The sequence below is a fragment of the Ptychodera flava genome, chromosome 7, assembly GCF_041260155.1.
Source record: "Ptychodera flava strain L36383 chromosome 7, AS_Pfla_20210202, whole genome shotgun sequence".
NCBI lineage: Eukaryota > Metazoa > Hemichordata > Enteropneusta > Ptychoderidae > Ptychodera > Ptychodera flava.
The window spans coordinates 8,944,053-8,959,587 of NC_091934.1; the positions used below are offsets into that span (position 1 = coordinate 8,944,053).

The 15,535-nt window shown below is 36.8% G+C and overlaps 1 protein-coding gene across 1 annotated transcript; it reads left to right on the plus strand.

The window, feature by feature from the left end:
- Positions 1 to 297: 297 nt before the first annotated feature.
- Positions 298 to 15,222, plus strand: LOC139136107 (neprilysin-2-like). Its single transcript, XM_070703883.1, has 6 exons — positions 298 to 345; positions 5,844 to 6,042; positions 7,369 to 7,434; positions 8,232 to 8,333; positions 10,964 to 11,040; positions 14,910 to 15,222. The coding sequence occupies exons 2-6, from the start codon at positions 6,022 to 6,024 to the stop codon at positions 15,007 to 15,009; spliced, it is 366 nt and encodes a 121-aa protein (XP_070559984.1). The 5' UTR covers positions 298 to 345; positions 5,844 to 6,021; the 3' UTR covers positions 15,010 to 15,222.
- Positions 15,223 to 15,535: the final 313 nt, after the last annotated feature.

Here is a 15,535-nt window from a genome sequence, read left to right on the forward strand (position 1 = left end):
CCTTGGTTCACTCGTTTTGCTTTTTTTTTCAAAAGGTGGGTAGACGGCCTTGCCGTTGTCACGGTCAACGCTTTCTACGAACCCCACGGCAACAGTATCAGTAAGTCCATGTCCTTACTTGAATTCAAAAGTATTGAAAACTGATAAGTCCGAGTCTCGTCATGCTTTGTATAACTTGCATTTTCGTGTCCGCTACGTTTGCACGCGAGATTAAACGACTGCCTTTCAGATAAGCGACTGCAAGACATTTTCCTTTCATTCGTGAACGGTTCTGTCCGTCTTTTATGTTACAGTTTTTCCTGTCGGTATTCTTCAATCACTATTGTATCATAAAGATTCGCCACAGTAAGTATTACTCTTCTTATACTATCGATCAATGTCGACTAGAGTTGGACAAATCGGATAGTACACACAGGGCCTTCAGATATTATTTGATCGGGCTTCGAATCAGGATCGTTTATGTAGGCATTATGCCCTAGTTCCATTCGAGTGGATTTCGTTCAAGTCAGTGACTTAAAAATAACTGTCTTTGCAACAGTTTTTCGTGTGTCTCTTCTATTTTATACAAACCTATTTGAAATTTTGCAGCCCGGGTAAGGTTTTCCTAGCGATAGGACAAGTTGCCTTTGAGTCTGCGCAGTAGTGAATAAGTTTCTAACGGATTCATGTGATTTCGGGTGAAACTCCAATTTATCATATACCCATGACCGTATCCGTGTCTCCTCTGGCGCGTGGTGATGTGGAACGTAAAACATCAGTCTGATACAGCACGTTATATGTCATCAATTGTTGTCTATTTCCGATTTTGTTGTTATGATTTTCATCTTGCATTTAACGATCAAATCCATCTTTTTCACTTCAGTCAAAATTTACCAATATAAAACGAAACATATTACTAGAACATATGAATTTAACGTACCTTTATTTCAGATCTAAAGAGAGTTACAGGACAGGTTGTTGTAGAAAATTAAAAGTTGATGTTTACAATCTGTTGTATTTCGCGCTACTTCGTCGTTCCTGTTCACGTCAGCCATGTTTCACAGGAGTTATTAAAGTGAATTCAAACTTACAATATTGTCCGTGTAATAATTATCCACCAGAACACCGGGACGGTGACCAGAATAAGTAAATTGGCTCCATTCCTTTTCTGAACTGGGGTAAATTGCGCTGAAATAATCCTGTTTAGACTGTATACACTCGACACGATGCGATCGACGACTTGATCAGCTGTTGTAAACAAACAGGTGTCAATGCGCTCAGACCAGCGGCAGAATATAAAAACATAGTCCCTTCGAAAGACTGACAAAAACTGATAAATTTCTTTATTTTTAATTACCTTTTACATAAATATACGGTCATGGGCATATGATAAATCGGTTATCCCACGATATCAGCACTTGGTTGGGACGTATTGCCACTCGTGAGGGTGCGCGCAGCATCACACTCGTCTTCGACTCGTGTGATGCGGCTCACACCCTCACTCGTGGCAATACGTCCCAACCAAGCGCTGATATCGTGGGATAACCTCATAGTATCGCGTATAACCCACTCATCGCGTTCATCTCAATCACTCAAATCATGGCCTTCACCCCACTCATTCGTACAAGAATCACGGACTTGAACTAAGTCTACATTTTGTGCAAAACTGCACTATTATAATTTTATATTATAGTGGTCAGAGCTCACAAATACTGTTGTCGTGGTATTTTAGACACTGAACGAGGAGGCTAGAACTTCAATTATATTACCATGCCCTGCCCGTCGCATTTTGATTGGGCGAGCTGAACCACGTGACTGACCACAAATACACAGTAATGGTTTGTTTACATGCCCGTGAATATGAACAATAAGAATAACAACTCAAAGTATTGTAACTTTACAGCTCAAACGTAAATCATAATCAATCACAAAATAAAATGGAGCACTTGTAGGTCAAGTTGAGATACTTTTTTCTGAAAACATCTCCGGATCTGCCAATTTTTTACAGCGCGCGTGACAGTGCGTCGCGTATTGCTTAGTTTCTGGGGACAGTTGTCGTTCGCTCCTTAAATTTTCGGAAATTTTGACGGTTTTCTTGGGTTCGCTGATAATATAATGGAAATAACAGACTCCGCTCTGACCATGAACCTTTATTTGTGGGCGCGGGCTCGAGGAAAGCCAAATTAACGGGCTAGGCAAGCCTCGCCCGTTATTTTTTGGCCTTCCTCTCGCCCTTGCCCACAAATGAACGTTAATGGTCAGCGCGTCGCACGTTATTTCTATAATGATAAGTACTTTGATGGTCAAAATATCACTAGTATGTGAGTCCCCTTCTCTCACAAATTTCAAAAAAGTATCTAAGTTTGAAAATTTGTTTTCACGGGTGTCACAGTGGCTACAGATGTGTTTAATGTGTGGTAGCAAATTATTCCAAGTACTGCCTTAGATGGCTTCGAACCTGCCGAATTTGAAAATTCCAACCTGATCAAGAAGAAAAGTTCAGCCTGCCGTACACGAGAGAAATTAGCTGAGCAAAATTTCATTCGAGGCTGTTTGCTTAGTTAGTTTACTCTTTTGTCCTCGCGAGCATTTCAGCAAATATCCAACTTGTTTGATATTTTTTGCCTCGCGTGGCAAATTTCTCGTCATGTGCACTGGAGAAAGTAATTTTCCCCACGTCTTTTACACTGAAACGCACGTATGGAGATTACTTGATAGTGCAAAATTACCGCCCGTAGCCTGGCCCGTAGCAATGAAAACGCAGTCACTCCGAGCTCGCGGTTCGATACACGGCCAATGCCGTCAAAATCAAAGGCGTGGCGTGAACTGGGTAGTTGTAATAGTGAAGAGTGAAGGGAGTGTTCAGAATTTACCTCCTGGGGGCCTGGAGGATTTTCAAGAGGGGGGCAACCATTTTCCTCAAGAAAAATTAGGGGAGGGTGTCAGACAAAAATGACACAATCTTTCAGGGGGCTAAGGAAAAAAACATCAATTAAATATTTGCCAAGAAGTCCTGATCTATAAAATTACGCATGGCATCCGGTGAAAAATTTACAAAAGTGCTAGCTCCTCCGTGAAAGAAGGTTGATTTACCAATAATTCTGTATGTGCATCCAGAAGATCGTATGCATCAATACTAAGGTGTCCAATTGTTGCAATGTTGACCATAGCATCCTGTGTACGCATATTTTAAATTTGCTGTACTTCAAAAAGTGATCCCAGTTATAAGGTATGAATCAAGGAGAATTCTGGGTAGGCTCACACATTGTGTAATGATACTAATACTTTGGAATCCCTTTCGTTCTGATTTCTATGATCGATGATTTCTCAGGGATTGGCTGGCAGAAAAGACCAAAAACAAATTACAATGTAAAGTGTTTTGTTTCCTGTCATCTGAAAACATGCGCATCATGACTATTATAAAGTTTTGAAACGTGAAATCTATCAACTTTGAAACAAATTGTACTGCTGACAAAATGTGAACTTTGACGTATCCAGGACTATCTGCATTTATGAACATTGTATTGTGTGTGGAACAAGAAGAAATATAAAATATATACATTACGTGAATTCATGTTATGGATAAGGTGTTCTTTTCAACAAAGGTTCTGAAATATTTCTCAGAATAGTTGCTTTTAGTTGCAGCCACTGTGTTTTATGGCTACCAAATTTGGAAAAAAGATAAAAGAAACGCTAGTTGGGTTCCCCAATTTTAACCGTCAGTCTGCATGTTCAGCATCATTAGATGAAAATGTATGCTGGAATCGTACATGTATCATCTTACTTCAATAAAAGATAGATATCACTTTGCCAATCATGTGTTCCTACAATTTCTAACTGAACTATGTGCGCTTAGCTTGTCTTTGTGTGTATCATGTGTATCAGTGAGAAAACTTACGTTGTAGTCACGTTTATTTACACAAATTGCACTGTTAAAAGTACAGAGAGGATTTGCAGGGTACCCCAGAATGCATGACTGGTTTTGCCTTGCAATGAGATAAATAATTCTAGGTTTGACGCGCAACTAGCGATTTTTCTTGGCATAAGGTAGCAGATTACCAGGGGCTATGCAAAATTAGTCATTGCACAGGATTGCATACAATGTAGAAATGTCAGAAAAAATCTAAGAATATTGTCGATTTCATGAAACTTTCACAAATGATCCACTGAAAGATGCTTTATTGAAAACTATAAAACAAATACCATGTCACTGTGCTTGATAATTTTATGTTTCCCTTTAAAAAATCACTGATGCTGCAAAAAACTGTGCTGACTCAGCATTATTTCACAATTTTTATTTCATTAAATGAGGTGGCATCTTTGTTATTGTATGAGTAACTTCATACATGATATGTATCATAAATATTACTTGTAGAGGATATTTAAGAATCAAGAACGTAATGAAATAATATGTTTATCCACCATGGCTATTGTTTTCTTTGAACAGGTAAAATTTGCAGTAAATTCCTGTGTGGAGCTCAAAATCATGGTGTAATGGATGATTGGATGTTAATTATCTCAAAATGTAGATTGGGAACACCCATTTTACAAGCTAAAACATGTGTGATTTCTAGAAAATAACTGTATTCTTGGTATTGGGTAGTCCCACACCTTAAAATTACGTACCTGCCACAGTCAAACATCTGCCATTGCAAGTTGTTCAATTCATTTTCACCTACGGGAGATTAATTATGAAAAAAGTGAGACAACTTGTCTAAATAGTGAACACACCCTACTCTGTGTATTATTAGTATATTAATTCTTCCTCTGAGTATTTGCTACTGGTATATAATATTAAAAACATTTTGGCAAAATTTACAACAAAAGTGTTTGATATAGACCACTGACTAACAACATCTTTTACAAAGTTATCGTCGAAATAATCAAGAAATGGCCGATTAAATGGATAATTTCTGGTGGACATTATGAAAAAATATACATGTTTAAGAATTAATGTTTCTTCAGAAATTTACAACCTGATTTCTTCATAACTAGCCTTCCCAAAAGTGTGCCACTTGCAGTCCCTGCAAAACATGCTTTTTATGGCCACGTAATTGTAACTCTGAAAAGTTTTGTTATATCATTGATTAAATGACCACTGTATTGTTCCTGCAAAGTATGATAAACTTGTCAGATTGTATATGGTTTACTGCGTAAGCATACATGTATAAATTGAAAAGGGGGGGGGGCATGAAAAACCCCAGGAAATATGAGGGGGCATAGATTTTCTTCATAATTTAACAGGGGAGGACCATGCAAAACAATCACCAGTAAAAGAGAAAATTCTTCGCCCCCCTAAAGTAAATTCTGAACACTTCCGAATGCTGTGAGTTTATGCTACGTTTTGACGTTCTCATACGTACAGTCTACGTATCAGAATGTAGGAACGTGGTATAGGCGTAAACTCTACACTGTAAATTATCCAGTCCACATCACGCCTGTGGTCAAAATATATTACCATAAAGATAGCTTTGCCTATCTTTCTGATGCGAAAAGCAACCTTCGCCGTGTAGTGTACCACAAGCGACTGCGTGGTCAAAGCTACGGACCAGGCTATTAGGGGTCATTTTGCACTGTCGTATGATCTCCACACGCGGGTGTTAGTGAAAAAGATGTGAGGAAAATCACTTTCCCTGGCGCATACGGTGAGGAATTTGCCTCCTGAGGCAAAAAATATCAAACACGTTGGATATTTTGCTAAACTGCTCGCGAGGACAAAATCTCATGAAAAATCGAGATCTCACACGATAGTAAAGTAGCTGAGCAAACAGCCTCGAATGAAATTTTGCTCAGCTAATTTCTCTCGTGTGCGGCAGGCTTTATACGTCACAGATCCTGCAAAGTTTATAAAGAGTACTTTTCAGGTATTTGAATTTCGGTGGCATCGGTCAAGTGATTGGTCACGAGATCGCTCACGGTTTCGACGACAAATGGCGACAGTATGATAAAGACGGTATCCTCCGACAGTGGTGGACTAACGAATCTATAGAAGCCTACACCGAAAGAGCGCAGTGCATTGTGGACCAATACAACGAGTACTACATGGAGGAATGTAACATGACGGTAAGTTTAACTTATCGTCAATGACAAGTGTTCATATCATTTCGTCATGAAAATGTGACACAAATACTTTAGTGACACAAAGAAAGCGAAAGCTCTAAATCTTTGAATTATTTGCCGCCTTCCTCGGTGCCGCTCTCAGCCTATTGGCAATCTGCAAGATAATGGAGCTGCGCTCAGTAACTCTCTGGAAGGGTTTCCAAAAATTCTCCGATTTTTACAATACTTAATTTCAGTACCTCAAAGAATTCAAGTACCCCTTTGCAATTAAAAATAATTTTGATGTTCCCTTTCCCGAGTATAAATTATATTTTTCTAAAGAAGCGGTTTTGGCTACATATTGAAATTTTATCACAAGACAAAACACAGTAGTCGCACTTTCTTGGAAGGCAAGCATCACTGATGAAAAATGGGAACGAGGTGACTTCCCCTCACCCCTAATTGCAGGGTTCTGAAAGACTTTGTGTAGGCAGAAGAGGGAGATTTAAAGAAGGCAGCCAACATGTTTATCGGGGAGAGGGACACCCCCTTCCTAAATAAGAACATTTCAGAAAACTTGGTACGTTTTAGAAGTTTTATACAGCGTTATACCTTAAAAATTTTGAAAGACACCTTTTCCATGTGATAACAAACATGGCCATTGTATGCAGGCCATGACTATGAACCAAATACCAGAATTGCCATATAGACTGTAGGAGTAGAAATATATATAAAATAAAGGGGCAATTTTCGTTCTACAATTTCACAAATAATACCAATGAAAGTCAAACGGTACAGCAATTTGACAGGTAGACATGTGTCTTATTTTAAGCCGCTTGTTCGATAGCAATTATTTTGGTGCGTTTTTCCTAGGGGTGGTATTTTTCAGATTTGTTCAAATGCTAATGACATTAGCTATTACAGAGCATTTTTTCTCCGACAGACAGCTTAAAATTTGACTCGTAGTTTCTCAGGAAGTAGGGCATCTCATGCAGCTGGTAACGATTCCTAAAGGTTTATTTTTTATTCAAAGCATGGCGCTATGCATTTCTGCTGTCGGGTTACGGTATTTCTCTGACTCTAGTGTGTCACTGATATGTCTATCGCACAAATCATCGGGGAAAATATGACAAACTCAAGACTTTTGCAATCAAACCATTCAAGTGTCAGACCGTGGCCGGTTAGGCCAGGTGATTTATTCTCCGGGACAGGGAGACCTCTAATGAAAATGTAAAAAATGGTTACTCATTCATGTTGATCCATAGAGTTACATTATTAATGTCATTTTCAATGAGACACACAAAGCAAACCTATATCGGTATCACATATACGTCACCTTTCTCTGCGCAGCTGAACGGAGTCCAGACTCTGGGAGAAAATATTGCCGACAATGCCGGTTTGAAGGAGGCATACAGGGTAGGTCAGCAAATCTCTAAATGTTTTCATGTTGTAAACCAAAATCAGGAAAGGTTTCTCCCGATCCTTCTGTCTGAGAAAACTCGGATTACCACACACCCGTACAATGCTGCTTAATGTGTTTTATAAAACTCTGAATAGTGTCCGTTAACCCTTTTTTGTACTTATAAGATTTTCGTTCAATTCGTATATAAGGAAAAAACAGTCGCATTACTCATTTCTGTCAGAAGTATCAAAAATTAACATTACAATATGATCAGTGTATCAGTGAAAATAACAAGTCATAGTTGTGGACCAGTTAGTTGTAAATATTTCCCCATTGCTCTATGTGTTTACCTAGTTTTTTTCTGCTGGCGGTGAAGAATTCTGTCTTCTGCACATTCTGGACGTAGTTCAAAATGTTTGCAAAGTTAAGCCTCTTTTTAAAACATCTCTAAATATAAATATACCTCTTTGCAACTAGAAGTAAGAAATTAACAATCTTCGGAAACTCTGTGAATTTCCAAACAAAACAGTCTCAGGATTCAGCGAAGTCTGGAAACCCAGCCCTCTTCCATATGTATCACTAAAATTTTTCCGAAATCTGCTGACATGGTTACAGTGAAAAAGCAGCTTAAATGAAGAATTTCCGTAAACAATAACAAAGATCATAACACCTTAAAATATTTTGTTTTATCTCGAGACATTGATTATTTTTTAAACATCGCGCTGGCAGGTGTCCTATGTAATATATTGTTTAAGTTATTCGGCAACAAAAATTATCATGCAGACCTTATTTTCCTTATTCATAATTCAAGGGTTACCGTAAGATGGTGGAAGAGACAATGGACGGCGAAGAATTACGACTACCTGGAATTGATCTGACTCAAGATCAAATGTTATTTGTAACATTTGGTCAGGTGCGTTTTTATTTTCGATTAACCACTTTATAAGTCTATCGTTTAGCTCATATGTGCTATAGGTATATGTACCCCAAAAATTTGCTGACACTCAGATCTCAGATGTAGTTGTGAGATTTTTCTAATTAGTTTATATATATATATATATATATATATATATATATATATATATATATATATATATATATATATATATATATCTACATATATAAAGACGATGACTTACCGTATAACTCTCCTTCTCCATATATATATATATATATATATATATATATATATATATATATATATATATATATATATATATATATATATGTAACAAAAAATTCTCTAGAGATAGCAATGTAACCGCTTAATCCATCAAGGTTGGGCTATCGATCGCGAAATCTTATATCAGTGGAAGTAAACATGACAATTTGTATCGGATTTATGCTGGAATTGCTTCGAAATTATGCTTGCAGGGTTTTTATTATATACTTTCCATTATAATATCGTATATTTATGGAATTTTTGTCTCTGTGGGTCAAATATTGGCTGTTTCACAAATCCCTGGTTTGATGCTTTTAAATTGTGTTAGAAGGGCTTTACAACAAATCTGATGTCACTGACGCCTTTGTAGGTGTATGTTTTTGTTTTAAATTCGTCCCTATTCGTCTATGGTATATGGTTCTAGTTTAACTTCATTGCCGTTTGGCAGATATGATTATCATGTAGGCGTGGCAGCATTGTTAACAGTGGCTGCCCTGAAGAAACCCTAAATAGCTGAACACTAAAGCTTACGTTTACTTCATACTTATGATCTTGATCGTGAAACAACAAGAAGTAGAGGGACCAATTATTTTCTACATCAAGCAATACAATATTACAAGAAGACACCTTTACTTTGGTAGGGTAGATTTTATTATCATGTTTCAATGTACAAGCTGAATAGTGTTGTATATGTGTGTCTGTTGCAACAGTTGCCAACCGATACATACTTGCCTGCCTGCCAGATGTAACCAACTGTGAGCAAAGTGTCAATGATTCTACTTTTTCATTATCATTCGTTTCTAACTGAGCAGAATCACTTCTCAGTTATAGAGATCAAAACAATTGTAAGGGACTGGTCAGTTTCTTTGACCTGGGGGAGTTGGATTATTTTTTGCCGACGTCAAAAAGTGGCTAACGCCCCCCTATTCCAACTTTCGAAAACAGGGTGACCCCCCCCCAATTCCAACTTTGGAAAACGGGTGACCCCCCTGCGAGCGACAAAGGTAAAAAAGGTGGAATATAAATTGAATAATTCAGTATATATATATATATATATATATATATATATATATATATATATATATATATATATATATATATATATATATATATATATATATAAACATCATACATTCAGTCATTCTGAGTGTTAATGAAATTGTTGTCATGCCAGATGTGAGATAGGACATTAAAAGTGTCAACTCTAAAGTATGAATACAGTATTTTGAATGAGCTGTGAATATATTCCACACTTTCTATGCATAATGTCCAGGACTGTTGTAAGAATACTGTGGTTGTGAAATATTTGTCCATGTTGCTTTCTCATACTGAATTCTTATAGAGGAAACAAAAAAGTATCAGGAACTTAATTGTCATGCTTTTCATATGAACTGCAGATTTCATAAAGAATAGTACACTTTTCAAAACAGACTTTCAATTTACAGACATCAAGATATATCTGATATATATCTCTGATATATCAATTTACTGCGCCCGAAGGGTGCGCAGAAAAATATTACACATCAAGATATCTCTGATATGTATACATATCTGATATATGAAAGTCATGCAGCTGAAGGACATGTTGGAAAATATTGTTTGATATTTTAAAGAAATGCGCCCGAAGGACGCAAAAATGTTTAAACATAGAGGTATCTTATATATATATATATATATATATATATATATATATATATATATATGTGTGTGTGTGTGTGTGTGTGTGTGTGTGTGTGTGATCTGATATATTATTTTTATTTTTAAGTTTTGCACTAGGACGGGGATCTGAAATATATGTCTTATTATTATTTAAGTTAACGCGCCCGAAGTGCGCACCGAAAAATGCTACTGAATGATGAAATTTGGGCAAGGCATAATGCATTTTTCGCAAGTATGAGCCATGTCGAAATTACAAAACACACTGACTCCCCTATTGGGCACTTCAAAAACATGGTGACCCCCTATCACCAAAGTCAAAAACAGTGAAAACCACCCCATGAATCCACCTGCCCCCCCGGCCGAAGAAATTGACCAGTCCCTAAGTTATACATGCTGAAACACGACGACAGAGTAGACGACCAAAGATTTCCATTGCAATTCTCGTTAAATACAACGATATGATATTTGATATCCACCAGATACAAGTATATGATACTAGCACCTAATAGATTAGTGGTTGTTTTCTCATGCATTGGCGACCTTGTGGTTTTTCAACGCGGTTGTACTTGATACTCAGTCTGTGGTTCATTTTAGTACAGCAAATTTTGAAGCACACGCACACCAACACATACACATGCATGTAAATGACATTTCCACCGTAAGCTACGACGCAACTTTCCTCACTATGAATGTTTTTCTATTCTGAAAACGTTCAATCATAGATCATGTGCAGCAAGTACACCGAGCAGGGAGCAAGGAATATGATATTGACTAGACGCCACACCCCTGGACGCTACAGGTTAGTATGCAATGCTTTATCTTCTTTGAAAAACTATGGCACAAGGTAGATGAAGAGTTAATTTAGGTCTGTTAGTGCTTAATGAGAAATATCCTCCCGGACTCCCGGACTTTCGCTATCGGCAAGTAACAGCAGAATTGAATATTAGGCAGAGGGCATGTTGACGTACAACAAACAACTGAAAATGACGTTTCGAAGCACAAATTTAACAATATCGGTTAATTTGGTGTAATGTAACTCGAGGACAGACATTTCAACTCTCAAACTAATACAATTCTTGTCTGATCTACTACTTGTGGGGTTCATTTTGAAGCGCCAATTTTCACAGTCTGTTTTTTGAAAATCGGACATTTTATTTTTCCCTATGTAGTTAGTACGGGGATGACAGCCATTTTGAATTTAAAATATCAGTGGGTCTTTGTCTCCCTAGTACCAAAATTTGAACGATGACCCGCAATTTTTATTCTTGATTTTGAAAGAGAATTGTTAAAAGATTCCTTGCGGAGAGTTTGAGCAAAAGTTAAAGTCTTTCATATTCAAGGCACATACTCCAATAATTAATTGAGTGAGTTAAACGTATGCTTCAACGCTTTTCACGAATTCTCTATCGCGGGTATTATGAGTTGATCAATTGAAGTGAAGTACTTATTAAGTATGCACACGCACTTTAAGACAAGGTATATTGAGACAGGTGTATTTTCAATATTAATACCGCTTTTTTTAGCTACTATATATAGATTGCAGTCTATAGAAACTATTGGGACGGGTATCCGTCCGGCGCCTGTCCGTCTGTCTGTCTGTCTATCTGTCTGTCTGTTTGTCTATCTGTCTGTCTCTATGTATGTATGTATGTATGTATGTATGTATGTATGTATGTATGTATGTATGTATGTATGTATGTATGTATGTATGTATGTATGTATGTATGTATGTATGTATGTATGTATGTATGTATGTATGTATGTATGTATGTATGTATGTATGTATGTATGTATGTATGTATGTATGTATGTATGTATGTATGTATGTATGTATGTATGTATGTATGTATGTATGTATCTATGTATCTATGTATGTATGTATGTATGTATGTATGTATCTATGTATGTATGTATCTATGTATGTATGTATGATATAAGATTCTTTCAATTCAATTATGCCGAAAGTTTATTGTTGTCATCCCTATGGACGTGTATAGGAAATATAAATGCTGTTTGACCAGAACGTTGAAGATAAGATTGTTGAATTTCGTGTACGTATCCCTTAGGATGACATAAATAAGATGTCGGCATAATTTGAAGAAATTTATCTATGTCATCCCTAGGCACATGTACGATTTCTTCACATTATGCCTGAATGTGCGAGATTTTACCTTGAGGCTAATTTTGCTATTTTTTTTTCAAAAGCGCTGGTCAGACAGCTTTGTTAATTGGTATTTGGTATATAAGGTGACCTAAGTCAGATAGTATCATATAGTGAAGAAATACACAACTTTGTAATTTTGGAACTATTTTGTCAATTATTGTAAAAACGTTATTTCTCACTAACTGCTTGTCTAATAGCTTTGCAGTCACTAGGACGACCAAGCCAAAACATCTCTGTTCGAACTGGTTGTAGCCATAATTTTGTATTTTTGGAGTCAGTGTGTTAGTATGTGACCTTACATGACCTAAACCAACCAAAGATACCCTTTAAGACAATTTTGAAAACTATGAAAGTACTTTAGTCATAATTTTTATTCATACGTATAGTGAAATTTGATTAAGAAAACAAATCTAAGGCTATTTTATATATTATGGACCAACTTTAGCAAATGCATGTGTTTCATGAAGGAAAGCCAAACACTGAAAAGGGATTTGTATCCACAAGAATGACAGATATCAAGATTTACCCTACCTTGAATACAGACTCTTTTACATTTGTGTTAGTTCCAATCATTGTGATAAATAAACCTACACATAGCTGCTAGGCCATTGATTAAGTAAATCATATCAGTATGAGGTCCAGCCAAACGCAACTCATCCATTCGATTAATAAGACGTAATAATATAAGGTCATTCCAACACACAAACAGAATACACAACAATGTCGACTACCTATCCCCTTGACAACATATAAATTAGCTCCTTCCAAGGTTCGAATTTATCAGTGATCATTGGCCAAATGACCAGCGGTTTCTGCTTTTGATCACAACTTGCAACTTCCTGGTATATTTTTCTTACAATTTTTGTGAAATCATATAGTTATACATTTTTATCTGAAACTAACAAGTATTCACGTTTAATGTTACAAATACTACTCACACAACTGAGAAATAATTGAAATCTTTTTACACTGACGTCCAACATTGGAAAGTTAGTGGAGCTGTTGTTAGTTTCATTCTCATCAGTTTATTTCTTGTTTATATGCACGTTTTATGCCTGGTTTGTATGTGTATTACTTAACTGTGATAAAATTACACAAAAATGTCACGTTTGGGCCACCAAAGCTTTACTGTCGATCACTTACATTGAAAACTTGTCGATGAAATGGACCACTGCCTAAAATTGGAAGTTTAAACTCTTGCAAACATATGAGCACTTTTCGTTCACAAGTGAGAATAGGAATGCTTCCTTTTGTTTGTTACATGGGAACAACAATTTGCCATGGGTGATATTTTTTAATTGCCTAGGAGAATTTTTGTTACTAATATTATTATTCATTATGTTTTTGCCAAAAAACTCTCACCTATCCTCTGAATTCTCTTACATGGAAATATCATGGCACATCTATATCAGCCGTTAGTCCCCTTGTTGAAACGTCTATTTCGAGGGGTTTTAGCTAAGTGACTGCTACTGTAGGTGTCACAAGACTTGATTATTTTCCAGATAGTGCTGAAGTCCGCCTACTAAACCTATGTGACTTGGTTCTCTTCTCTGGGACCCCCAGTGTACCTGTCGAATCATGACAAACAGGTTTCCAAATTTATGAGCGTATTAATTTCTCAAGCTAAAATTCATATGAATATGGTAGCTATTACACAGAATATCATACAGGAACAGTCAACAGTATCGTTACTGCTAAGCAGACAACAGGGTGGACTGTATATATTAAATACTCAGGAAATAGAACAACATAGCACAACATAAAACCACAAAGGCAGCACAAGGACATAGAACAAGTAACGAGTTACAAATGGGTGGTGGTTTCATATAACTTGCCCAATTCTTGCTAATGGCTTGTTAGCAGGTTTTTGAGTCCTCGACAGTTCTGTATCACACGACTGCAAGCACACAGTGTCTCGGTGTTCGGGTTTGCTGGCAATGTCTCAGGGTCTGGCTTTACACTAGAATTCTGACTATCCCTCCAACTCTATATGCACATACATAGACCTAACTGCTATAACCACCAATCAGAATGACTAGAGACAAGAAACATATACACAGAAAAAAAACACACGCCGTTAATACTTTCTTACAATAGATGAATTAGCATTGTAGATATTGTGAGTTCAAGCCTCATAAAAAGTAACGCATCTATACATGTTGTTCATACAGAAATGTACTAGCAATGAAAAGCATTTATTAATATCAAAATTTTTGTCCAACTGCCTGTATGTGTCTCCATCTTGTGTGAGAGACTAGATCGAAGTTTTCTATGCTTGCTATTGATGAATGTCTGTGTATATGGGGGTCCTAAAAGTATGAGATATACTGTAACAATCATCTTGCCGTAAGAATATTGAGAAAGAACCTCTGCACTGACTATATTATGTAATGTACGTCTTGTATATCATTCACTTCTACAGGGACATTGACCCTATTTTTAAATATCAAAGTTCTTAAGTTCTGAACTTTACCTAAGACTCATCTATAATGTTTTATCTGTAGGGTCGAAGGAACAATCTCTAACCTACCTGAGTTTGCTAAAGTCTTCAACTGCCCAGCGGCCAGTCCTATGAACCCCGACGAGAAGTGTACGGTGTGGTAGTGAGACCGAATGGTGGCGTTGTTGGTGATCTTTGACCCGGTATGCTTGGACCAATGGAAACTATTCTTTATTCATCAAATTTACGATCAGCATAATACTGAATTAAATTTCCCTAATTAACATCGAAATGTAAACTACGGATTCATTTTTTTCCTCGGATCTGTACAACTGCACAGATAATTGGATGTATTTCTGCCTCATAAATAACCAACATAATGCCTTTTTGTTTGAAACTTAAAGTGTATTATTTGACAATCATTGTCAACAACACCTGTCCAACGAATTTGACAAATGTCCTGCTCGGCCATTGTAATGTGCCTCTGTTGTGTAACATCAAGCCATTAAAATATGATAATTACATTTGAAACTATTTGGAAATTCCAATGCGTCCAGCTTTATACACAAAATAATTTTTCACAGTGCGCCCCCATCGCCAGCATAATGCTTGCTTGTTGACGTCATATGCGTCGATATTCAGTTTTCTCGTATAGTGGAAACCACTAATATAACTGATGAGGTTGAGAAA